Source organism: Moschus berezovskii, chromosome 16, assembly GCF_049115385.1.
Source record: "Moschus berezovskii isolate FMDL1 chromosome 16, NW_MosBer_1.0, whole genome shotgun sequence".
In the NCBI taxonomy this organism is placed as follows: Eukaryota; Metazoa; Chordata; class Mammalia; order Artiodactyla; family Moschidae; genus Moschus; species Moschus berezovskii.
Window position 1 is genome coordinate 19,004,715 of NC_142475.1, and position 27,428 is coordinate 19,032,142.

Consider the following 27,428-nt stretch of genomic DNA (forward strand, 5'->3'; position numbering starts at 1 on the left):
ACTTACCTGAGGAGAAGGAAAAAAAAGGAGATATGAAAAAAAAAAAATAGAGAGGCAAGATGATACTGACCCAACTTGCCCGAGACACCAACTCTCACATGCCACATCCCAATTCTTCCCTTCCTTCATCTTTATTTGGGATACAGGTGATCAATTTTTGTCTAAGCTTGTGATTTTCATTCAGATAAAGAGTAAAGCAACACAGCTTGTGTACTCCTACCTAATGACAGTCCTGTAGTTACTGGATTTGTTTGGATTGAATTTGGTGAATTTGGATTGAATTTGTTCCTTCAAGGGTCCTAGTTACTTTCCGAGAACAGAAGAGAGTGTTTCACTCCCTGTTCTTCCTGTATTCTCCCCTGCACCCAGGGAGGGCTGTGGTCCTGTCGATGAATCCCTGAGTTCAAGTTCCTTCACCCCCAAGATCCAGAAAGCATCGGAGCATTCATGTCAACGGGCAATGCTACTCACATGCTCCCTGGCCCGTTCCTCAAACACAGCCTGTTCTGGACTGGGTGTGGGTGTTCAGACCTGCCTCTGGCTGGGCTCAGGGACAGAGATATTTGTGAGGCAGGAAGGCTTCTCCTTCTTGCAGTGATGAGCTGACACCAGAGCCCCCCTGAGGAGAGGATCTGCTGTCACAAGGGGAAACTTCAGAACTGTGATCTGGCTTAAGACTCATGAGAGATGGCTTTGATGCAATAATAAAATATTGGGTCTAAATCATGTTTGGCCACCTCATGCGAAGAGTTGACTCACTGGAAAAGACTCTGATGCTGGGAGGGATTGGGGGCGGGAGGAGAAGGGGACGACAGAGAATGAGATGGCTGGATGGCATCACCGACTCGATGGACATGAATTTAAGTGAACTCCGGGAGTTGGTGATGGACAGGGAGGCCTGGCGTGCTGTGATTCATGGGGTCGCAAAGAGTCGGACATGACTGAGCGACTGAACTGAACTGAACTGAAGTCTGTCACTTAAAAAAACAAACACACAAACATGAAAATGTTTATGTAAGATTCTAAAAATAAATCTGTATATGGCTTTTGCTTTTTTGCCCAGATGTTGATATAGCACAAAATTACTCTTTTGGAAAAAGGAACATAACTACACTTGGACATATGCAGTAGGCTGAATAACAGCCCTCCAGAGATGTGCTGGTCCCAATCCCCAAAACCTGTAGATATGTTACCTTCCAGAATAAAAGGAACTTGAGCTGGGGTGGGGGATTATTCTGAATTATCTGGGTGGTCCTAGTGTACTCACAGGGGTCTTTATGAGTGGAAGGGAGAAGCAGAATGAGATACCCAGAGGAATGGCAACATGAGAACTCAATCCATTGCTGCTGGCTTTGAAGATAGATATAAAGGGCTACAAGTCAAGGAATGTTTCAGAAAATAGGAAAGGCAAAGAACAGACTTTCTCCCAAAACCTCCAGACAGAATGCAAGCTGTCCTACACCTTGAGTTTAACCCAGTGAAACTGATTTCAGATCTCTGACCTCCAGAACCATAAGATAATAACTCTGTGTTGTTATACACCACTACATGTATGGCCCTTCATTACAGCAAAAAGAGGAGACCAGCATGGTGTATTTCAGTGTTACAAAGTCCGCCACAGAATCCTTCCTACCAATGCCTGGAGAAACTAGGGGATTCCAGTCTGTTAGCACCAACAATACTCAGTGGATACCAAAGTTAAACCAGGGAGAACAACATTAGGGAAGAAAAACTGGAAAATTTATGGGGTCCCAATCTCCATTCCCTTGGGCAGCAAGGAGATCAAACCAGTTAATCTTAAAGGAAATTTACTCTGAATGGTCACTGGAAGGACTGATGCTGAAGCTCCAATACTTTGGCTACCTGATGCAAAAGAAAAGGTCATTGGAAAAGACCCTGATGCTGGGAAAGATTGAAGGCAGAAGGAGAAGAGTGCAGCCGAGGATGAGATGGTTGGATGGCATCAATGTCCACCGATTCAATGGACATGAACTTGGGCAACCTCCAGGAGATAGTGAGGGACAGGGAAGCCTGGTGTGCTGCAGTCCATGGGGTCTCAAAGAACTGGACATGACTTGGTGACTGAAAAACAACTACCTTCATTCACTGACAAGCCTATTATAAACTTGTTTGGACCCCAATCTTCACCCTGACCAATTAGTATTTGAAGGTGAACATCATGAATTTGCATTTTACATTGCTGTTGTTTAGCTGCTAAGTCATGTTCAACTCTTTGTGCCCCCATGGACTGGAGCCCACCAGGTTCCTTTGTCCATGGGGTTTCCCAGGCAAGAATATTGGAGTAGGTTGCCGTTTCCTTCTCCAGGGGATCTTTCTGACCCAGGGGTGGAACCCACGTCTCCTGCATTGACAGGCGGATTCTTTACCACTGAGCCACTGGGGCTTCCCTTAAATGGCTTGAATTTCTAAGTCTTGGAGGGACAAAAGTTCAGCCAGGAATTTATGGACTGACACTTGTAGCTGAGCTGCAGTTTCACTTACTTGAACAAATACAGCCTTAATTTCTGTATGATTCTGCTGGCCCACAGCTTGCCTCCATCTCATCACTTTCAAATAGATATTTTCCTGGACCCCTAAAGGATACCTACAGTATGTGAAATGTGAACTTCCAGATGTTCAAGCTGGATTTAGAAAAGGCAGAGGAACCAGAAATCAAATTGCCAACATCTTCTGGATCATCGAAAAAGTGAGAGAGTTCCAGAAAAACATCTACTTTTGCTTTATTGACTATGCCAAAGCCTTTGATTATGTGGATCACAACAAACTGTGGAAAATTCTTAAAGAGATGGGAATACCAGACCACCTGACCTGCCTCCTGAGAAATCTGTATGCAGATCAAGAAGCAACAGTTAGAACTGGATATGGAACAACAGACTAGTTTCAAATAGGGAAAAGAGTACGTCAAGGTTGTATATTGTCACCCTGCTTATTTAACTTATATGCAGGGTACATCATGAGAAATGCTGGGCTGGATGAAGCACAAGCTGGAATGAAGATTGCCAGGATAAATATCAATAACCTCAGATACACAGATGACACCATCCTTATGGCAGAAAGCAAAGAAGAACTAAAGAGCCTCTTGATGAAAACTAATTTCATGGCATCCGGTCCCATCATTTCATGGCAAATAGATAGGGAAACAATGGAAGCAGTGACAGACTTTATTTTGGGAGGCTCCAAAATTACTGCAGATGGTGACTGCAGCCATGAAATTAAAAGATGCTTGCTCCTTGGAAGAAAAGCTATAACCAACCTAGACAGCATACTAAAAAGTAGAGACATTACTTTGCCAACAAAAGTCCATCTAGTCAAAATTATGGTTTTTCCAGTAGTCATGTATGGATGTGAGAGTTGGACTATAAAGAAAGCTGAGTGCCGAAGAGTTGATGCTTTTGAACTGTGGTGTTGGAGAAGATTCTTGAGAGTCTGCAAGGACTGCAAGGAGATCCAACCAGTCCAACCTAAAGGAAATCAGTCCTGAATATTCATTGGAAGGACTGATGCTGAAGCTGAAACTCCAATACTTTGGCCACCTGATGTGAAGAGCTTACTCATTAGAAAAGACCCTGATGCTGGGAAAGACTGAAGGTGGGAGGAGAAGGGGATGACAGAGGATGAAATGGTTGGATGGCATCACTGATGCGATAGATATGAGTTTGAGTAAGCTCTGGGAGTTGGTGATGGATAGGGAAGCCTGGTGTCCTGCAGTCCATGGGGTTGCAAAGAGTTGAACATGACTGAGCGACTGAACTGAACTGAAAGGATACCTAAAGCAACTGTAGCATCTGCAAATATGCATTTTCCTAAATGGTGTGGACCAGCTAGAACCAAATAAGGAGAATCCCCACAAGGCTTCTTGGGATGGTGACAAGGCCTGGAGTGTAGCCCTTCACAGAAGAGGGGGTGGAGAAAGGAAAGGAGCGTGGGGAGTTTAGTAATATCCTACAGCAAATTCCAATTCATCCAGAAACAATGAAAACCAGGGGATTAGCATAAGAATAAGATAGAATACAAGAATTATCAGTTTGCAATGCAGCAGAATGGGATAAAATAGCCCTTAATAGGAAAATGGTTCTAAATTTAATTTAATCTCACTGACAGTTTGGAAGGTGCCTCAGGGTGCGGCAAGGTTTCCTCTCCACGGTCGTGAATATTAATCATCAGTGTGCGTTACTGTGGAAAACAATTCAGGAAATTTGAACCTTCCATTTGCAGGCTGCTTAAGAACCCTGAGTATGAAAGTTTTTTTAAGGAATCTGTGTCCTTCTGATTATGACCTGCAAACTTACTGTGGGGCTGTGAGTGGATGGAGCTGCTTTATAGTAGAGAAAGTACCTTGTTAGGGCGAATGTCCCTTTATTTTTGTGATCACTTTCTGAACACTGAGTCAGCAAGGGCTCAGCAAGTGTCTACCAGCACCTTTTGCACCTTCTCTGCAACGTTCCACCCTCCCTCGCAAAGTGGATTCAATAGCACAGGGAGAGTCTATTTTCCTCCTTATATTTTTTCCCGGTGCTAGCTACTTAGTAGGTGTTTTACCACAGGTGTGGAAGAAGTTTGTGAATAATTCTTGCTTTCTATAAATCCACGTAATGGGGACCGTCCTCCCTGCCTGGGAATCTTCATCTTCAGTACTGGCCACCACACCATTGCAGCCAGGAGAACTGTGCAAAAAGTGTTAAACAGGCAAAAACATGATGGTTGATGGGAAAAAAAATTTTTTTTTCTTAGATCTCAATCAGGAAGCAAAAAGAAGGTACCCATCCCATTCACTACCGGCGAGGCAGGGAATGAGGGCAGAGCACCGCACTCCCAGGTAAAAAGGAGAGACAAAAGAAAGCTAATTAAAACTGCATGCTCAATCAATCGTGTCTGACTCTTTGTGACTCCATGGACAGCAGTCCACCAGGCTCCTCTGTTCATGGGATTTTCCAGGCAAGAATACTGCAGTGGATAGCCATTTCCTTCACCAGGGGATCTTCTAGACCCAGAGATTGAACCTGCTTCTCCTGCATTGGCACACAGCTTCTTTAACACTGAGTCACCTGGGAAGCCCAAATTAAAATTAAAAATCACGTTTTGAATTTGAAGTTTTGTTTAAGTAGCAAAGGTTCAGAACAATTGGAGAGGTGCAAAGATAGGGGGCACCCTTCACTCACTTCAGAGGTACATTTGGAAAAACAATTTGGCAGGGTGTCTCAAGAGTCTTAGAAAGAAATGCTTATTCCCTTTGGCCCAGTAATTGCACTTCTGGGAATCCATTCTTAGGAAATAATCCTAAATATAGAAAAAGCTTCATGCATAAGAATCACGTATTTGTTATTTCATTTTTAAAGCTATAGTGTTATGTATAACAAAGACTGGATACAACTTAAATACTCTATAAGGGAAAATTAGGTACATTATGGTATGTTGTATGACTGTTACGCAGCCATTAAAATGTTTGTATTGAAAGTTTCAGTAGTATGAGAAATGCTTATGTTTTAATTATGTTAAGTGAAAAATGGCAAGTACAGAATTTCACATTCCTTATGAAATCAATTAGATGTTTTTAAATACATGGAAATAGGACCAGGAAGATATATTAGAAAATTATTAGCAATGATTCCCTTTGTAGGTGAATTGGGATTATGGAGAATTTTTCTTTTTCTTTTCTTCTATACTCCCTATATTTTTATGTGCGTGTGTGTTGGTTGCTCAATCATGTCCGACTCTTGGTGACTCCATGGACTGTATATAGCCAGGCTGGCTCCTCTGTCCATGGAATTCTCCAGGCAAGAATACTGGAGTGGGTAGCCATTCCCTTCTCCAGGGGATATTCCCAACCCAGGGATTGAACCTTGGTCTCCTGCATTGCAGGCAGACTCTTTACCATCTGAGCCACCAGGGAAGCCCTATATTTTTATAGTAGACGTTATATTTTTCATATATTTATCCTTGGGGGAAGGGAGAAGTCCTCTGTTTTTAAGATTCTTGTCTCTGGGGGATTCATTCAACACAACTTATGCAGATAGTTACTGTTTGGGGGTGAGAGAAAGCCACTGGTGACCCAAGCAGAAAGCAGAAGGGACTGGAGGATCTGGGAGAGCTCGTCTGGTTTCCTGCGACGTGCGCAGCTGTCACTCTGACTGCCCGGGGGTCTCAGTCCCACGCCCGGGAGCAGACCCCGGGTCTCAGCCACAGGCTCAACAGCAGGTGAGACGTATTGCTCTCACCCAGGCTCCATCCACAGTTCCTGTAACCGGGTTTTCCATGGATCCTTAAAAGCAGGTGTCACGCACCACCACCCTCATCCTGTCCTCACCAGTAGCTGAGTTCTTTCTGTCTCCTGTCTTTTTGTATTACACCCTCTGCCACCATTCCAGCACCCCACTAGGTCTCCCGGGGGCCATAGCTCTACCTCTGAACCCAGCCTGCACTGGGATGAAGCCTCCGAGATGAGCCCTCCAGGAAGCCATATGACCACTTTCTTGTACCTGCTATTTGCTGCCAGATACTTCCTTCTTGTGTCCCACGCACCTGCCAGGACGGTGCGTCCTCCCTGAGGCTGCTCACCCACGCGGGTGGTTTGACTGCAGCCGAGGCCCTCTGACCCTCCCCACGCTGTGCCTCCTGAGATTGGTCTCTGGGCCCCACCCTCTGCTGATGAAGCTGTTGTTGCCATGACTGTATCTCCTTCAGCCTTTCCTCCTCTGCAAAGCTTGCTGGGAGCCCACAGGAAAATGTGGCCAACACTAGGGCCCCTTTTCCTGTTCTTGTAGGAAATTCACCCTGGGTGAGTGGTTTGGGGGAAAAAAATGGAGTACTTCCTATTAAAGTGACAGAGGCCTTGATTCTGTACTGTTCATATCTCTAATGAGACAGAAACTAGACTAGAGATTTCTACTTTTATTCCAGAGTCTAGGGAATTCCCTGATAGTCCAGAGGTTAGGACTTGGCACTTTCACTGCAGGGGTTTGGGTTCTTTCCCTGGTCAGGGGACTAAGATCCCCCAAGCTATGCCTTGTGACTAAGAAAAAAAAAGTCTAATGAAGTTGGAAATTAATGCTGATGATAATAATGAGTTAAAACTGGCACTGTGCTAAGCACTGAACAAGGAGAATCGATCTAAAAATAATCCCACAGCAGTGGGTACTTTTGTGGTTCCATTTTACAGATAAGGACACTGAGGCTTACTTAGGTGAACTAACTTGGTTAAAGTCATAGACATAGTGACTGAAAGAGGTAGGATTTGAACCCAGGTCAGAGTTTGGTCATAAACGTTACTCTAGGCTCCGGGTCCAAGCAGTTCATTGCAATGAGTGGATGGAGTGGCCCCAGTGAACATGACCACCTGAGGACTGCGTGTCCCTCAGTAGGGGAGAGTCACCGCAAAGCCCCTGGTGAGCTATTCCAGGCAAGAATGTGGGTCTAGTGTTGGCAGAGCTCCTGAGTTCCCAAGAGATGCTAACCAGTCTGCATTGCTATGTGTAATCTCCCTGTTTCACACATGGGTTCCACATTTTCAAAGACCCTGGCTAGCCGAAAGTAATGCCTAGGCAGGCCTCCAGCTTGCAGTCTCTCCACTAAACTGTACTGTGGGTCTTCCAGTACCTCCTGTGACTCGCACGCTCCCCTTTGTAAAGGGCAGGGGCCACATACCTGCACAATCTCGAGCATCTCTGCCTTGCTGATGTAGCCATTTCCGTCTAGGTCATACATGCTGAAGGCCCATTTCAGCTTCTGCTCCAGCTTTCCCCTTGACGTTACGCTCAGGGCTATGATGAATTCTCTAAAGTCTATTGTTCCATCTCCATTGGCATCGAAGGTGCGGAAGACATGCTCTGCAAACTTGGAAGCATCCCCGTAAGGGAAAAAGTTCCCGTAAATTTTCTTAAACTCCTCCATTGACAAGTGTCCGCTGGGGCAGTCTCTCAAGAAGCCCTTGTACCATTCCTGGATCTCGTGCTCCGTGAAGTCCGTGCTTTCCAGCAAGTCTTGCATGACCTCCGGGCGCAGCTTGCTGTTCTGTTTTCCCATCTTGACAGCAAGAATTCAGCTGCAGACAGAAAAGAACACAATATAGAGAGTTTCCTAAACCTGTTCTTCAGAGGCACATTTTATCATCTGTGATTATTCCTTTGGGAAAAAGAAAAGAAAGTGTAACTTCAATAACATTGTCTAGGGCTTTCCAATGTTGTGGTCAGCCCAGCAAAATGTAGAAAGAGGGGCCGGCAGAAGATGCAGAGCAGAAATATCAGTGAAAACTGATACTTCTTTGACACAGAGCCAAAAGAAAGGCAGGAGGTTTGTAATGAAAAAGAAAGACACACACATACACACACACAGAAATGATTACTTAGTGCTGCCTTATCTATTTGCAAGAGGTTGAGCCTGGCTTTAGAAAGTCCGGGGTTCTAACACCCAATCCAAGTATTAGAAGGGAAAATTAAAGGAAAGGATCAAAAAGAGAGAGTGAAAGAGATGATGTCACATGCTTTAGGATATTTGCAAATAAAGTGCTTGGGTATCTTCTGAATATTATAAAGACAGACATGAGTATGGGAAGTAGAAACTCATCTAATTCCATTCAGTGCTACCAAGCTTGGTCAGTTATTTAAAGCCAAAAAGTCAAATCACTGTCAACATTGTGTTTAGATGGTAAACATGATGTTTCATAAAGTTATGTCCTATGATTGTGGCTTATGAAACTGGCCAAATTTTCCTTTTCAAGATACAAAAAACTTCATATTTTCTTATCACGGTAATAGCACACCCATAGTAAGATAGCAAACAACACAGCAGTACATATAGGAAAGTCAGCATTATTTCAGATCTTAACGCTTAAGCACTGCCAACAATTTGGTGTGTGTCCTTCTAGATGTTTCATGTGCACCCTTATCTAAAATGCTATAAATATATGTTTTAATATGTTTACATTTCAAGAAACAAGAAAATAAATATACCCTTTGTTACTTATTTTAAAACTTAATATAATGTGGGGAATAAAGGCAACTTTTATTAAAATAGAAAAAAACCTGTAATTACCATCTTCCCATTCACAGAGCCAGTGAACATTAATCACGGACCATATGTCAGGCATGTTTCTGGCACTCTGGATGAGAAAGTAAGATACGACCCCTCCTCCTTAAGGGACACCCAGTTGCCTATATATTGAGGGGGTGGCAGTGAGAGGACAACAAAATACACATTCAAAAGGCGGTATCAGGGGAATGGACATGGTGCAGTGAAAGCACATGGACAGGACACCCAAGCCAAAAGGGGACCTGGGTGCTATCAGGGAAGCCTTCTTGGAGGAGGTGAGCTTAGTTCCCATGTCCAAAGTCTTAAGACACAAGCATGGTAAAGATAAGTCCCTTCTAATAAAGGGGCTCTACACTTGTATTTTACATTTTCCTTATATTGGAAACTTACAGAATATATAAAGGATTTTAACCCCCATTTTAATAACGATTCCCAATTTCTTTGAGATTTTCACTTTGTGATGCTAGTTTATGTCTGCCTCCCTCCCAATGCAGGGTGAGCCCCTTGAGATGCAGTCTTGTTGAGGTTACTCTGTCTCCCTAGGGCCCACCACATATAACTTAGGTGAATGAAGAAATGACTCAGATAAATAATTACAACATGGAAATATGGAATAATCTTTTTGGAAAAGGAGTCTTTTTGCCCCAAAGATGAGGCCCTGGCTTTCAGAACGTTGAGACACTAAAGCTATTTGGTAGTTAAGACTCGGTCTTGGGATCTCTTTTCTTCCACTTTGCCACTAGTTTTACTGAGATATAATTGACATAGAGCATTGCATAAGTTAAGGTTTACGACATAAGACCCAGTATACGTTTATACTGGGAAATGCTCACCACAGTAAGTCTGGTTAACATTCATACCGTCACATGGTTGCAGAAATTTTTCTTCTGTTGAGAACTTCTAAGATCTACTCTCTTAGCATCTTTCAAATATACAATACAGTACTGTTAACGATGCTGGTGCTGAAGCTGAAGCTCCAATACTTTGGCCACCTGATGCGAAGAACCAACTCACTGGAAAAGACCCTGATGCTGGGAAAGATTGAAGGCAGGAGGAGAAGGGGACGATAGAGGATGAGATGGTTGGATAGCATCACGACTCAATGGACATGAGTCTGAGCAAACTCCAGGAGATAGTGAAGGACAGGGAGGCCTGGTGTGCTGCAGTCCATGGGGTTGCAAAGAGTTGGACACAACTTAGTGACTGAAAACAACAAATTGTTAACTATAGTTACCATGCTGTATGATGCATGCCCAGAACTTATCTGAAGCTTCTACTTGACCACCTTCACTGAACTCCCCCTCCCCCCACCCTTGGGATCTGTTAAAACTGAATTGCCTGTGTACCAATCTGTTGCCACCACTATAAATAAATTCCTTGAAGGCAGGGTTTGAATCTTACACTGCTCAAACTTCTTTCATTATATGCACAGTTCAGGAAATGACAAGCAATCCTGGTGACTTGCCAAGCTGATTGATTTTGCTCTCTGAGTTCTGCACAGAGCAGAATCAGCCCCACTCTGTCTCTGAGGTAGGCGCCCCAGGAAGGGTGGAACAAGTCTCTTCCCATCAGCACGACCAACAGCTGCCGGAATGGAGCTCACTTTCAGAGGTGATGCTCTACGGAGAATCAGACCAATACTATTTTATGTAAGAGCAAAGTTAAACCACGGCTCCAAGCACAACACAAACAGAATTTATAAACTGAACCTTTCAATAACTTTCACTTCCCTCTTGTGTCTTTTTCTTTTTCCTTGAGAAAAAAAGTGAGGTAGTAGAGACTGCTTTGTATTAGAATTTTAAAACTCCATTTAGTTGCTAAGTTGGCAATTTGCCAGAGGCAAGAATTCAGAAACACAAGGTAATACGTAATACATGGATTTACAGAGCTCCGAAACATTTTATGGAATTTACAAGTAATGTTGAGTTTCCCTTTTGGGGAGTGCTTTAGAGAGGAGCCCTTTGGTGTGGCGTTCAATCAAATCACTGTGAGAACCCTTTGGTTCTGTGCAGTTCACTGAGTGCAAGGCCTTGGGAAGAAATGCCACTTTGATATTAAAATCTGCTCTTAAAGAATGATTTATTTCCCAGGATGTAGAAAGCACTGTTTCTTCAAAACCGAACTTGAGTTCCTTTCCCAATGTTTAAAAAGTGTGTCTCATTTATTAGCTGTTTTTGCACTAGAAACAAATTGCTTCAATATTTTGGCTAAGGCTCCCACTGAGACTGATCTGTGTGCAGCTATTTTTCCCGTAAACAGTAATTAAACCGCATTTACAAATTCATTAGCACAGAAAGGCCATAACACAAACAAGGCAGAAGAGCATGGAATAAGTTATCTGGGAAGCGGGTGTTTGCAATTTAGGCCAGAATTTGTTTCAGTAGATAACTACAAACACTTTACTAAGTATGATGTCCGAACTTGAGAGAACCATCTGGACGTGGTTAGGCTGTACAACAAAACTCTTCGGGGACATAAGATACCGTTTCTTCCTTTGAGGGAGAGAGGGAAAGATAGAAAATGACTGACAATACCTTTTTCTTTTGGAAGACAGGAATTTTGTTGGAGTTGAAGATTCATTCGGGGAGAGGACCTTAAGGGAAATGCTACATTAATTAGCAGTCTAAAGAAAACAAATCATCCGGAGACAGAAGTTGCACCTCAGGTCAAATCCTTTTAATTGCTCCATTCAGTCGTTAAAATGTTTATTTTGAGCCAGTAGAACAGGGCTTGGAATAAAATGCTCGGGTTCAAAGACTGGCTCTATTGTTGACCAGCTCTTTGGTAATTCACTTCAATTCTTACTGCACTTCGGTTTTCTCATCTGTGAAATGAGCTCAGTTGTCTGAGTTCACATCTCACTGATTCATGTGAGAATTAAACGACAGTCATAAATGGTAACCCACTCCAGTATTCTTGCCTGGAGAATCCCATGGATGGAGAAGCCTGGTAGGCTACAGTCCACGGGGTAGCAAAGAGTCGGACACGACTGAGCAACTGAACAGAACAGAACACATATGTAAACCTCTGGCTTTGAGTCAGGGACAGATGCTCTGGTCAGTGAAAACTACATCTTACACCTTTTTTTTTTTTTTTTAATATTAAAGGTAAAGTGATGTGAAACTAGAATTGGTTTTTTTCTCTGTTAAGAGGACAGCATTTTTATTCTATTTTATTATTAAACTTTGCATTTTGTATTATAGTATAGCTGATTAACAATGCTGTGATAGTTTCAGGTGGACAGCAAAGGAACTCAGCTACACACATGCTGTATCCTATCCTTGATGGCGCCTCATACATTATTCTACTGAGCTTCACAGCAACTCTGAGGGATAGGCAGGGCAGATTTCACTATTTTACAAGAAAGAAGAAAAGGAAGAAAGAAAACTCAGAGAGGCAAAGTGACTTGTCCTGAGTCCCACAGCTTGTGAGTGAGGGAGCCAGACAGGAAGCTCAATTTGCATGTGACTGTCAACTGTCATTTTTGTTTTTTAATTGTGTCTGACTAGCTTCAGAGACAAATATAGAAATTAAGACAAAAGCTTTAGTAAATGCCAGAAAGCAGTAGTTAAGAGGGAAGAAAGTGTTAGTTGCTCAGTCGTGTCCGTCTCTTTGCGACCCCATGGACTGTATCGTCTGCCAGGCTCCTCTGTCCCTGGGATTTTCCAGGCAAGAATACTGGAATAGGGAGCTATTCCATTCTCCAGGAGATCTTCCTGACCCAGAGATTGAACCGGGGTCTTCTGCATTGCCGGCAGATTCTCTATGGTCTGAGAGAACCTGCACGGCAATGCAGGAGACATAAGAGACGTGAGTTCGATCCCTGGGTTGGGAAGATCCCTTGGCATCTTCCCAAGTGTGTATGGCAACACACTCCAGTATTCTTGCCTGGAGAAGCCCATGAACAGAGAATCCTGTCAGGCTACAGTCCATGGGGTTGCAAAGAGTCGGACACGACTGAAGCAGTTTAGCACACAGGCCACCAGGGAAGCCCAAGAGGAAAGAGATAAAGCACCCATTCCACAAATATGGGCAAAGTGTCTATCAAGAGGGAGGCATGGCTCAGGGCACTGAGGATTCAGCCGGGAACAGACAGGCAAAACTCCAGTCCTCGTGGAGTTTACAGCCTCTTGGGAAGAGATACAGAGTAAGTAAGTGAAATATGAGATGGAGCTGTGCCATGGAGAACAGCAGAGTGGGTGGGGAATGCCAGGAGTGGGTGGGCAGGTGTTAACATTTTAAATAAAAAGCCCCATTAAGAAAGCGATGTGTGAAAAAGACCAGGGAGGTAGGGAGGTAGCCATGGAGATGACTGGGAGAAGACTGTTCCAGGCAGAGAAAACAGCCGATGAGAAGGTCTCCGCGGGAGCGTGGTTAGCACACTCAAGGACGGGGCTGGAACAAGGGTGGGAAGAAACAAAGGATATGCGATCAGAAGGGCAACAAGGACCAAACGATGTGCGACCAGGAGGGAACCGTGAGCGCTCTGGCTTGCACTCTGAGTGAGATGCAGCCGCTGCAGGATTCTTAGCAGAGAAGTGACAGGAGAGATTTATATTCTAACAGGATCTTGCTGTTGTGTGGACAGAAAGCTAAAGAAGGAAAAGGGCAGCAGTGGGAAGACCACTGCAATGACCCAGGCAAGAGATGATGGCGGGTGAAGCCAGGGGAGCAGCAGAGGAGGTGAGAATTGGTGGCATTCGGCACCGCTGGTAAGGGGGAAGCTGGCATTTACTGAAATAAGAAAAATGCAGGAGAAGCAGGGCTTTGGGGTGAGGTAGGGGACTTCGTTGTGTGCGTATGTTAATTCTAAGATGCTGATTATATGCTGACTGGAGATGATGAGCAGGTAGTTGGGTGTGTCTACAGTTAGAGAAAGTGGTCCAGGAGGCGATTTAAATTTGGGAGTCATCCGCATATAGACCGTATTTACAGCCAGAGACTGGAAGTGAGTGAGGATGGAAAAGAAAAGGGGGTAAGGACCGAGCCCTTGGTCACCCTGCCACTTAGAGTCTTTGCCAGTAGAGAGAGGAGAAGGAAGCAGCAAGGGAGAAGGAGAAGCACGGGCAGAGAGGGGGTAGGCTGAGGCCACACTCTCCGCCGTTTCGCCCTTCATGCCAGCTCAAGGGGGCACGTGACGTGCTCAAGGCAGCAGCACAGGTGGGCTGGGCTCCTGGTTTCCTCTCTGGGCCCTGTGCTGTCTCCCCCACCCCAGCCTGTCCTCCCTAAAGGCTGTCATCTTCTGCAGACTTGTTCACTCCCAACCCCGAGGACTCGCCCACGATTCCTTTCACTTTTGTTCCAGAAGCAGGAGCTGTCCAGACCTGCCTCTGTCTCTGACATTCGTCCCAGATCCATCCACTTGCACATCCCCACTGTCACGCCTCAGGCTGAGCCCTGCCACCTCCTTCCCGAACATCTATAACACCCTCCTCGCTGGATGCTCACTCTTCACTCTTAGCCCCCTTCCTGGCTCTCCTCTCAGATCCCCGTAAAACAGACCAGGTCCCTCCTCTGCTTAAAGCTTTACGTGGCCTTCCTAACACACGGAGAACACCCACCCAGACTTCCTCCTGTGGCTCAAACGCTCTGAGCTACCCTGGCCACCCCCGACTTCCTTTCAGTCCCTCTTGCCCAGGTACTCTGCCCTCCTGCATGTTCCAGCTTTTACCTCTTAAGGACGTTTGTTTCAGAGCCTTGAATACATATATATGCATGTATAAGGTTATATATATATATATATATATATATATATATATGATTTTTTACTTTTTATACTTTCTTGACTTCATATCACGGCCATCTTCATTTCATCCCCCCTATCTCACCTGGGATCTCAGTTCACCAACCAGGGATTGAATCTGAGCCCTCCTACACTGGAAGACCAGAGGCTTAATCACTGGACCACCAGGGAAGTCCCTTGAAAAACACTTTTATGTAGCAATTGGGTCCTCAGCCCTTTCAAGTTCATATACCCTGTAAGATCATTCTATGTACCTATCTACTATAAGATACATATATAATATATATTCATTTTTGTTGAATCTCAACTGCATTTAATTAAATGAAACACACATGTGTTCTATTAGACACCAGCATTCTGTTATTCAGTAGTATAACCTGAGATGGGCAATGTGAAATTTCCCAACTTATTTTGGGACACATCCAGTCATCCAGTGTCCAAAATATAAATCTGGGGTTAATATTGACCACAGATGACAAAGGAAAAATATACAAGACACCAAACCACCACCAAAGAACCACGCACAGGAATCTAAACTATGAAGTTAACTTTCCATCTACAAAGAACTAAAAAAGGAATAACCCCTAAAAATGATGCCGCCAGGAAAGGAAATGGCGAGGAGGATCAACCTTCAACGTACACATGCTCCCGTCTATATATTTTGTATCTGGGGAGTGGGAAGAGCTGCAGCATTTCATTTCTGCCATTCCTCCTAAGGTTCCAAAACTCGGTGAGTTAATTCTCAACGCCCAGAGTTAGATTTTCCAGGGAAAAAGTCCATAACTTACCCTGGACAGTCTGGTTAACCTCAAAGGAAGTTGCAATGCAAACTGCACTGAGTTCTTCTAAAACAGAATTTACAAGAAATTAGCAACTAAAGACACATTTAGCTGCAGCAAGGAACATGGAGCTCACAGTGGTTTCCGAAAGAGGCCAGGTTAATTAAAATGTTTGCCTCTTTGGAACATGCAACCTTGTCCTCTAAGAGTTGCTTTGAATTTCTAACCAATGGAATGTCTAAATTATGAAAACATAACTAAAAAAAGGCTCCTAAAATGTAAGGAAGGAAATGATAAAAGTTATAGGTTAATGGGAGGAAGCATTCATTTACCATGACCGAGACATCATTGTTCTGGCCATCTGAATTTTACAGGCGGCTAAACTCCAGCAAATTCATTTCAAGGTCAGTTGTCCTTACTTCTCACTGGGAAAAAAAAAAAAAAATGACTAAATAAAAACCCGAAGAGCACACTGCTTCAGAAATTTCTCTTCAGTGGAACTTGCCTCTCAGTGGGAGTTTGAAAGGAGACCGTATATATAAACTGACATATTTATATATAGTGAGAAAATTAGGAAATGAAACGCAGTGGGGCAGAAAGAGAAAAAAAAGTTAAAATATTACAGAGGGAGAATTGAAGTTATGTAACACCCACTCCAGTACTCTTGCCTGGAAAATCCTATGGACAGAGGAGCCTACCGGGCTACAGTCCATGGGGTCGCAGAGAGTCGGATATGACTTAGCAACTTAAAAATAAAAAAAACAACACTCTCGATAGCTTAGTTGCCTTGAGCAGAGAATGCTCTGCCTGCCATTCTTTGGTGAGATGGGCTCATATGAGGAAGTAAGACGTACTTCCTGTACCCTCATCTGGATCACAAAATGGCTTTGCTGGAACAGCCTGAAATCTGTCACAAAGCCACTGCCTGCAGGGAAGCCTTTTTCCCGATGAGAATGGGGTGTTTGGACCCACATCTCCTGATTGCCTGGTCATACTTGTAACACCTGGCCACACACCTGCACTCGCTACCCCTGCAGAGAGGTGACGGGCGTGAGATGAGAACTTAACTGGTTCAAAAGAGACTGTGAGTGGGAGGCTCTATAGAAACAAATTTAGTCTGCCTTCCGCCTTCTACAGGCTCTGAGATAAAGCCCACAGAACCCCTCCAGTCTTCCCAAGGTGAGCAGTGGTCACGGACTCTGAAATATCTGGGCCCTGGTTCTACAGAGTCTGAATTTCAGACTAGACAGGGCCTGGCCTTGGGCTTTTTTTCCAAGTTTTATTTTCCATAAAAAATAAAGTACAACCCACATTACTACCAATAAAACATATATTTCTGATAGACTCTGAGTAGAACATTATCCAACAACAACCCTTTCCCTCGTCTCCCAAAATGGAAATATTTTTTGTTCTGCTGACTGCTAAAGTACTACATTACTATTGCAAAAAATGTAAGTAATAAAGGGCTATCAAAACTAGAATGTGAACACCCTCACTCTGATCCAATAGTACTCCATAAGAAATAACCACTACTAACAGTTTTATAAATATATATATAACATTATACACTTACATGCATATATATGAACTCCGTGGGGCTTCCCTGGGGGCTCAGTGGTAAAGAATTTGCAGGCAATGCAAGAAATGCAGGTTCGATCCCTGGGTCAGGAAGATCCCCTGAAGAAGGAAATGGCAACCCACTCCAGTATTCTTGCCTGGAAAATCCTATGGACTGAGGAGTCTGGTGGGCTACAGTCCATGGGGGTCACAAAAGAGTTGGACACAACTGGGAGACTAAACAATATGAACTCTGTACACGCTAACCATAAATGGGATTGTTTTCATTTAAAAATATATGGTGGATATTCTTCCATGTGGATGTATCTCATCTTTTTAAACTGCTGAATTTTGATTAATTGATTCAACAGATGGTATTGAACACTGACCTAGGGCCAAGCATTGAACTGGATAGCTGATAGGACACTTAGTAACATGAGGCTCACAGTTCATTGCAGGACATTTACTTAACAAAGCCCCCTTGATGGCCATTCCGGTTGATCCCGCTTCTCTTTGATTCCCTTGGCATTTACCTTGGTCATGGTTCTTGGATTCCTTGGGCAGTATTTATTACAAACAGGTTCTTGATGTCATTGACAAGTACCATGATCTCCAGACTCTCCCTTACAGATTCATTAAACAAGACTTTACATGCCAACCATGCATTTCGTAAGGGTTTATACACCAGCTGGAGAAGGCAATGGCAACTCACTCCAGTATTCTCACCTGGAGAATCCCATGGACGGAGGAGCCTGGTAGGCTGCAGTCCATGGGGTCGCACAGAGTTGGACATGACTGAAGCGACTTAGCAGCAGCATACACCAGCTAGGATTAGAATTTAATCGGATTTGGAATTGGACTTGGAATTTCACCCAGCCCCTCAGCCTGTGTTACAGGCATGCACATGCAAGTTTGACACTAGTTATTCTCATACCTAGGAGGCCAAGGCCAAGTTCACCCTGGTCTTTAAAGAGTGTACCACTGTCACCATATAGATGCCCCCCTTTTAGCCTAAAGACTATTTTATGGACACAGCACTCTAAATCCTCCCTTGTTCAATACTCACCTCCTGACTTTTCATGCCCACTCCTTCCTCCTTACTTCAAGTCCAGCTAATGGCTGACTCACCTGACATCCCTCTCAGATAGCCAGCAATTGGAGGTGAACTTACATTGCAAGCTTCAAGTGCCCTTAGGTAAGTGGCCTTGAGTAAACAGACAGGGGCCATACTAAACCACATGCAGAAACTACAAAGCTGATCCAACGAAAGACATTGTCGGAGTGCCTAAAGTCAAGGGCTTCAGATGAAGCGCATGGGTCCCCTTGCCATCAGCACACCTGGCCAGCAGACCACTGCATTAGAGCTGCCTGTATGGCCACCTTGTGCCAGATGCCAGCTCAGTGCCAGCTGCAGGAAGGAAAAGAGGGGGAAGCTCTGAGGGCCCCCATGCATTCTCCGGGGCTGCACAGGCTAAGACCCTACCGTGGCTGACTTCCATGGAATTCCTACAGTGATAAATTTCTGCTTAGCTAGATGTACTAAATATTCTCTTATTTATATATTTATCTGTTTAGCTATTGGCCATGCAGCATGGCAGGCGGGATCTTCATTCCCCAACCAAGATCGAACCTGTGCCTCCTGCAGTGGCAGTGAGGAGTCTTAACCACTGGACCGCCAGGGAAGTCCAATAGTCTCTTATTTAAAAGACAAGAACGACTACTTTGAGTTTTGATAAGACCATAAAACAGAAGACTGAGCCAGCAAGGACTCCGGAGGCCAAACAGATCAACTACAGGGATCCAGGCCTCCTCATATAACCCGCAGCCAGAGGCACACAAGGAGCTCCAGTCTCCATTTGTAGACATTCTCCAGGGGCCACAAGTGCATTTAGCTAATTGATGCAAGCGCCTCCACAGAGCCTAAGAATAGTTCATAATTCTTTTTTATTTATTCAGCAAACATGTGTTTAACATCTACTGTTTCCTGGCTTGAAATGAATATTCCTACAAAAATAGCATCCTACATAAGATAGGGAAAGGAAGCGAGGGAGTCTGGGATTCCAGTTGCATTTTCATTAATACTTCATCTTTACAATTTTTCTCTGGACTTGATGAGAGGGATATTATATCTTGGTTTTACTCCAAGGGGCTAAGAGGGGCTTTGAGAAGCTAACCATAGTGACAAATTCAGGCTGGTGGCCCCAGGGGAGTAGTGTAGGAACCACCCTCCCCACTTCCATCCCTTCCACATCTCTGGCTGGGTCACTTGGTATTTGAATGCTTTGTTGGAAGGTACTGATCAATCCGTCTGCATCCTGGCCAATGTGGCTGAAATATTAATGTTTGTCCAGCAAACTTATGTACCAGTAACAAGTCCAATAACTGACCGACAAGGAGAGACTGTGAAGTACCTTTTCTTAATTTCTTGCAACTTTTGCGTCCCCAGCAAGACGTATGGGAAGAGAATTGGACTTGTAGCAGAGGAAGTGAACTGAAGTCCTTATTGTAGTCCAGTGTTATGTGACTTTGGAAAAGTCATCTGACCTCCCTAAGGTCTCATTCTTCTACAGTAAAATAAACATAGTGATACCTCTTCATGTGGCTGTTTGGTGAAAATACGAAATGAGAAAGAGAAATCCTGATGAGTGAGGGAAAACTCAGCGTTGTGTCTGGCATCTAGCAGGTGCTCAGAAAACATCGACTATTAATCTGAGCGAGATAAGGATTCAGTTTGGTGGGCTGTTTACAAAGAGGAGCCGTCCAGAGCCGGGGACATTGTCCCCCTTGCTTTAGCTTCGTGAAGAATTAGAACAAAAGCAAGAATGTGGCGTGAGAGAATGAAAGAGAGAGAAACACTGCTAGCTTCCTGCCTGACTTTCCCCTTGGATCACTTGACAGACAGGAAAGACATTTGGGGTCTGCACCCAGAGAGGACTCCTGCCAGACCCCTGGCTGAATGTTTTCTCTGCATAGCAGTCATTATTCTAACCAGAAATTAAGCAAAGAAGTCCGACTGCAGAAGCAGCTGATGGTGAGTAGGATACTTTTCTTCTCTGGTTTCCTTCCTGAGGCTGGGACGTACGACTGGGGCAGAATCCTCTTTGGAGGAGCCCCATGGTAATGGGGAGATCAGCCTTCCTGCAGTGGGATGGTCCGGCTTGTGCAAGAGGGACTTGTAACCTGCTCTCAGGGTCCGGCTGGATAAGAATGCAATTTTCAGAACTGGATACCACTGAAAAAAAAGGATATCAATGACTGATTGAATCAATTCTTCTTCACCTGGGGGAAGAATGATTCTTTGTTGCTTTATTACTTTTTTTTAAACCATCTTTGCTAAGATCAGAGGTGAAAAAGAAATTGTTTTTTTTTTTTTTAAAAAAAACCCATTTATCATTCAGTTCAGTTCAGTTCAGTTCAGTCGCTCAGTCGTGTCCGACTCTCCGCGACCCCATGAATTACAGCACGCCAGGCCTCCCTGTCCATCACCAACTCCCGGAGTACACTCAAACTCATGTCCACAGAGTCGGTGATGCCATCCAGCCATCTCATTCTCCGTCGTCCCCTTCTCCTCCCGCCCCCAACCTTTCCCAGCATCAGAGTCTTTTCCAGTGAGTCAACTCTTCGCATGAGGTGGCCAAAGTATTGCAGTTTCAGCTTTAGCATCAGTCCTTCCAATGAATACCCAGGATCGATCTCCCTTAGAATGGACTGGTTGGATCTCCTTGCAGTATAAGGGACTCTCAAGAGTCTTCTCCAACACCACAGTTCAAAAGCATCGATTCTTCGGCGATCAGCTTTCTTCACAGTCCAACTCTCACATCCATACATGACCACGGGAAAAACCATTGCCTTGACTAGATAGACCTTGGTTGGCAAAGTAATGTCTCTGCTTTTTAATATACTATCAAGGTTGGTCATAACTTTCCTTCCAAGGAGTAAGCGTCTTTTAATTTCATGGCTGCAATCAGCATCTGCAGTGATTTCGGAGCCCAAAAAAATAAAGTCTGACACTGTTTCCACTGTTTTTCCATCTATTTCCCATGAAGCGATGGGACCAGATGCCATGATCTTTGTTTTCTGAATGTTGAGCTTCAAGCCAACCTTTTCACTCTCCTCTTTCACTTTCATCAAGAGGCTTTTGAGATCCTCTTCACTTTCTGCCATAAGGGTAGTGTCATCTGCATATCTGAGGTTATTGATATTTCTCCCAGCAATCTTGATTCCAGCTTGTGCTTCTTCCAGCCCAGCGTTCCTCATGATGTACTCTGCATATAAGTTAAATAAGCAAGGTGACAATATACAACCTTGACGTACACCTTTTCCTATTTGGAACCAGTCTGTTGTTCCATGTCCAGTTCTAACTGTTGCTTCCTGACCTGCATACAGGTTTCTCAAGAGGCAGGTCAGGTGGTCTGGGATTCCCATCTCTTTCAGAATGTTCCACAGTTTATTGTGATCCACACAGTCAAAGGCCATTTATCATTAGGGCAGAAAAAAAATGGCCATAGGAAAATCCTTGTCTCTCAACTTATTTCCAATTACTGCCACCATTTCTTAATGCAGATCTTATCTCTCATCTGAATTCAGAAATATTAACTGTTCTCCAGTCTTAAGACTCTGCATCTGATATGTCATTTCTCAAAAATCTTCCATGTTCCATATTGATGACAGATTAGAGGTGAAAGTCCATTGCTTGGTTCTCAGGGGCCTTAAGGCTGCACCCCAACCTCATCAGAACCACAGAATTCATCATTCTAACCCTCAACTCGACACATACTTTTATTTTCATTCCAGTGCTCACAGTGGTCCAGGGAATGAAGTTTCCAAGAAAATAAAAGTCAAAACCCTTTGTAAACACTGAAGTATTTCCAAGTGGCCACTATTATAACTATGACTCTCTCCTTCTCTACTTGTTGACACCCTGCTTGGTGTCAGGTGGAGATTACTGTAATGCTTCCTGCACTCAGCCGCCCTTTCTCTTCTAAGTGCGTGTGAGGCATATCTATGGAGTTTTGTCAGGGCCTCTCTTTACAGCTCTGAGAATGATGTTGGCATGTGGTAGGTGCTTAAGAAACAATGGCTCTGTTCTGTTGAGCTTATTTTCTGTCGATCCTAGAGGGTACTGCATTGCTTGTGTAACTTTAAAGAATGCCACTAATGTTTACAGAACTCCAGGTGTATGTAGAACTACACCAGCAGCCCAATGCCACAAACTAAATAGAGCACAGTCCCCCTACCCCTTGCATATTTATGGGGCTTTCAGTATAATGTTTCAGCACATCCCTGAAATACTGTTGAGAAAGGAAGAGGCAAGATCACTTACTTACAATAAAGAAATTGAGGGTGACGATGTAAGCATTTCCCCAAGGTTCCATGAGTGATAAGTTTCAAAGGTGGAAGCAGGACCCAGGGCTTTGTTCTCTGTACACTCAGCGCAGCACCTCATGGTGGAAGACACAGTAGAGCCTTAGGGAGGATGCTGCCAGGGGTGGCAGGCTGTATGCATGTTTGTGTGCTTAAGAAAAGCCTTCCCATCTAGCTATTTACACTCCAGTTACTATTTCCTTTCCTTGCTCAGAGACAATGAAAATGGAAGCGTAATCTGAAAAGAAGGAAGGTGAAAATATATCCACAAAGTGATAGCAATGCAATAAATGCAAACAAAGGATCCACAGCCGCTCGGAGAGGGGTTCTGTGTCTGCCCAGGTGAGCCCCCTCCTTGTCTGGGCTTCCCAGATGGCGCTAGTGGTAAAGAACCCACCTGCAAATGCAGGAGACATAAGCTACAACATAAGATCCCTGGGTTGGGAAGATCCCCTGGTGTAGGAAATGGCAACCCAATCCAGTATTCTTCCCTGGGAAATCCCATGGACAGGGGAGCCTGGTGGGCTACAGTCCATGGGCCACAGGCAGTCAGACACGACTGAATGACCAAGCACACACACCTTCTCGTTTAGACTGTATGTGCCCGGGTGGGTTTTCTAACTCGTCCTGCACACCCTACCCCCTGGCCAGTGGGGACCCTCCTAATCTTTTCCCTATTTCTTTTTAAAATTTTTTTTAAATTTATTTGGCTGCACAGGCTCTTAGCTGCATTATGGGGGATCTAGTTCCCCGACCAGAGATTGAACATGGGCCCGATGTATTGGGAGCGTGAAGTCTCAGTTACCTGACTACCAGGGACAGCCCTTCTGTATGTCTAAATTCTGATCAGAGTGGCTGACTTCTATTGAACCACCTTATTCTCTCTGTATTCTCTTATATTACAGCAAACACTTAACGACCAGTGTAGAATCAGTGTAAAAAACGTTCCCAAAATACCCTAAAGTTGTTCAAAAAGCTGGCAGCATATTTCTGGCGGGTCACTTCCTGCGAGAGGGTCAAAGGAAGCAGTATCAGGTTGACCCCAAGGTGATTAATGTGGCAAGGACAGCAGAGGTGGCATCCTGCACCTCACGCCTTGTACACGCACAGAAGCCCACTTCACGGTACCGGGGCCGCCAAACCACAGAGTGTCCTGACTTCATCAGAAGACGCTCTAAAGAAAATTACCTTCTGTCTTTTCCTGAATAATGTGACTTCTGGCCTTTCTTACTTATTCTTGCAGCATCAATGGGCTTATTGGTACACATAGCTTAGTAATTATGGCGACAGCAAATGCAGTCTCAGTGTGAAGCTGCAGAGATGAGCTAAAGAGAGGAGACTTTCGGGCTATGCATTCATCATGGGCCACTAGCAGGACACTTTCTATTTATGAAACAGGTGACCCTGTTTCATAACAAACATGTTTCTGAATCCAAACAGCATGGATTCAGAAGTATCAGTATATAACAAATGGCTGGATCTGACAACCTAAATTTTTCTCATTGATGACAGATCCAGAGATTCAGATATGCTTACTCCTACATAAAATTTGGGCTTTGTGGATGGGGTTGGAACAAAAATGATTATAGTAAAAAAAAAAATTAATGAAAATCTGGAATTTACCGAAATAATTTCACTGAAGGAGAGGGCAATAACGGAAGAGGGTTGTACTATATGTAACTATTCTATTTGAATAATGATGAAGATAAAGTTGCCAATACTCCTCTTTCCCTTCATTAACAAATTATGATGTGCAGCAATGTATAAAATGATAGAGAACATTATTCCAATCCTCTGAGCCAATTGCTTAGTTAAGAGCAACATTTCCTATTATAAGAAAATTATGCAAAATTAGAATTTGATTGTATTCATACAGGAAGTGATAATAAAAGAACATAGAAGTGAAGTCAAAGCACCGGAATTAACACGCTTCAGTAATCAAAACTGAGCTGGATCCGTTTTTAAATAAAAGCCAAAAATAAAGACAAGCATCTTAATTTCAACAGTGATGGGCATGTAGTTTAAATCATTTCTTTCATTTAAATTATAAGAATTTTAAAATATGTCTTAAAAGTTATATTTTTCAATGTTTCAATTTATCCCCAGTAGATCAAATAATGCAATTGAAAACTTAGAACAAGCACTATTCCTAGAATAAAACTGTGAGTTGGGTATCTAGAAACGCTTGGAGTCATGTCTTCATTCAAGGAGGTCCTATGTCCTTGTGAATTACTTCACCAGAAGTGAAGTCCTGTGCCTAGGACCGTGCAAGATATGACAGTGGATTCAAAGAATAATATGGGATGAAATGGCAGAGACTAATCAGCTGGCAAACCAGATAGACTATTATTCCACATAAAAGATACGGTCTCTATACTCAAGGAGCATTATCCAAGCAAGGTAATAACACGTCACATGTAAACAATGAGGATAGGTGTTCTTTTCACTGTGTGGGGGTTAAGATGTGTTTAGAAAGACTCAACTTTGCCTATAACCCTACCTGTTAAAAGACGTAAAGGTGATTTTTATGGTCACATGGGAAGTAGATACAGGTGAGACAAAGAGAAAATGATGGTTTTCTCTTGAACCTCATTCTTCTGACTCTCTCCAAAAGCTCTGTGCTATAAAGGGACACTGAAAATTCTGAGGCTCTTTTCATTAGTCATAGACACCAGAAGAAATAGGATGACAATAAACTAATTTCTTCTTAGATTTACAAAGACATCATATCAGAATCAAATTATAAATGTGCCCTGAGGATGAAGCTAAAAGGTAAAGCTCTGGACATAGTATCTCAAGACCAAATTTCATGTGAAATCTGTTCCTCTCTTCTTGGGTGGGAATGCAAATAGGGTGAACACTTGGAATAACAACAGTCAGCGGGAAAGGATCCTTCGGACCGAGATGCTGGGTGGGAAATCACAGAAGGGTGTGAGTCCTCACTTAACTCCTGAAAGAAGGTAGAAAGACACTGAAATGTAGAGAGCTCGTGGCATTGACTTGGAAGAGGGACCCACATGCCTTGCAAGGAGAATACGGTTTGTTGGTGGGAAGATCAGAGACCTGTCAAGGCTCAGTCTATGAATCACCACTTTGTTTTCATCTCCCCTTTCTCTTTTCCTCAACTCCTACCTTCCCTGGCATTAAGGTTCCTCACGATCATTCTCCCGACTCCCACTCCTCCACCCAACCTTCTTTCTGCCATGCTCACCTCTTCCCACCACTGTTCACCTGCTGGAGGCAGTGTGAGCCTCATCTTTTGGATAGACCTCAGTTGGAATCCTAGCTCTGCTTCACCAGCAAACTATCCCTTACCCCCACTTCTCCCCAAAGCAAAAAAAAAAAAAGTTAGCTTTTTGAAACTAGAGCATTTTAAACAATTGCAATTCCAAAGGGAATCATGGCTTTACATTTGCATGATTCAGACTTCACTTGGGTGTTTTTCATAGTCAAAGAAACAAGCCCAAAGTAATAGGGGAGCTCCACCTCTAGAAAGACAGGTTGTATTTGCAGATTTTTAAGTAACTTTAAAAAAAAAAAATCTGCCTGCAATGCGGTAGACCTGGGTTTGATCCCTGGGTTGGGAAGATCCCCTGGAGAAGGGAAAGGCTACCCACTCCAGTATTCTGGCCTGGAGAATTCCATGGACTGTAGAGTCCATGGGGTTGCAAAGAATCAGACATGACTGAGTGACTCTCACTTGAAAAATAAAAGCTTTTCTCTATGAAGGTTTAAAAAATCTTAGGGTCAAAGTTTCAGGCTGAGCAGGGATCCTGTTTGACTACTAGTTTATCTACCATGTATCTTCATTGTTAGGGTCACGCTCAGTGAAGAAGCACCTATGAGAAGCTCTGCTCACCACGTGTTCCTGTTGTGGAGGTAGGACACAGTGGTGTCTCCTGGACCTGTGTCTCAGCACCCTGGGAGAGGACACGATTTATGCAGCACCCTGGGGATGGTAGATGAGGGTGCTGCATGGATGCTTGTGCCATCCGGAGGACTGAGGGATCAATACCACACCACCCACAGCTCACCCATGGGCCCCAACCTGGGCTGAGAAGTCCTGACTTAGATGAGCAAAGTAAAATTTACTAATTGTAGGAAAGAGAACATCTCATGACTCCATTATGAATGCCTCACTGACTCAGAACTTGGTTGTTTTTCTTCTGATGAGATACACTTCCCCATGTCAGGCTGTTGTCCCTTATTGTTCAAAATGTGTATACACCCAGACTCATACTTATTCATCATGAGCTAGCAAATTGGATAGAAATGGGCTTTGAAATTTGGTCACCACAATTTAGAGAAAGACAATCAGTCAACAGAATATTTTCTTTTCATCTCACAACCTGACTCATATGAGTCAAGTTTTCTTTCAATATACAAAATCAGATCTATGGAAACCAGGGAACATAGCACAGCAGTCTTTCTATGCACTGTGCAGTGGCTAGAGTTAATTAGAATCTGTTATAGCTAGGACTCAGTCAAAACAATTCTTTTGTGGGGAAAGACCTAATTACAAAGTGATATCATGTGTAGTTAGTGAGACGATCCTGTTCCCATAAATCTGTTCTTTCCCTGTGCTTTGGCATTATCACAATCACTTGTGTAATCAGTCTCCAACTCATCAAGGACCTCTTAGTGTCCCCAGGCCAATGATCTCTCCATATCATTAGGTTAGATGTCCACAATGTGTAAAAGCATATTACCTCATTTAATCTTGATGGCACTCTTTTGGGGCTTTCTAGGTGGCATTCATGATAATGACTCTGCCTGCCAATGCAGGAGACCTAAGAGATGAGGGTTTGATCCCTAGGTTGGGAAGATCCTCTGGAGGAGGGCATGGCAACCCATCTCCTGCCTGGAGAGTCCCATGGACAGAGGAGCCTGGCAGGCTACAGTCCATGGGGTTTCAGAGTCGGACATGAATGAAGTGACTT

General features: G+C 43.8%; 1 protein-coding gene and 1 long non-coding RNA gene across 7 annotated transcripts in view; one reads left to right on the top strand and one right to left on the bottom strand.

Moving 5' to 3' along the window:
* NCALD (neurocalcin delta) overlaps positions 1 to 27,428 on the bottom strand; it is a 481,050-nt gene that overhangs the window by 12,088 nt on the left and 441,534 nt on the right. For 5 of the 6 annotated variants that reach the window (XM_055432074.2, XM_055432079.2, XM_088844702.1 and 2 more), the window contains one exon: positions 7,663 to 8,059. In XM_055432074.2, the coding sequence (XP_055288049.1) occupies positions 7,663 to 8,040 (378 nt within the window). In that variant the 5' untranslated portion in view covers positions 8,041 to 8,059. Of the gene's footprint in view, positions 1 to 7,662; positions 8,060 to 15,899; positions 15,993 to 27,428 lie in introns of all 6 variants that reach the window. The other variant, XM_055432078.2, reaches the window with a different exon arrangement.
* The window catches only part of LOC148775224 (uncharacterized), a 34,054-nt gene continuing 26,737 nt past the window's right edge, over positions 20,112 to 27,428 (top strand). Inside the window, exon 1 of the long non-coding RNA XR_016039340.1 lies at positions 20,112 to 20,155. This is a non-coding gene — a long non-coding RNA (uncharacterized LOC148775224). The remainder of the gene's footprint in view (positions 20,156 to 27,428) is intronic.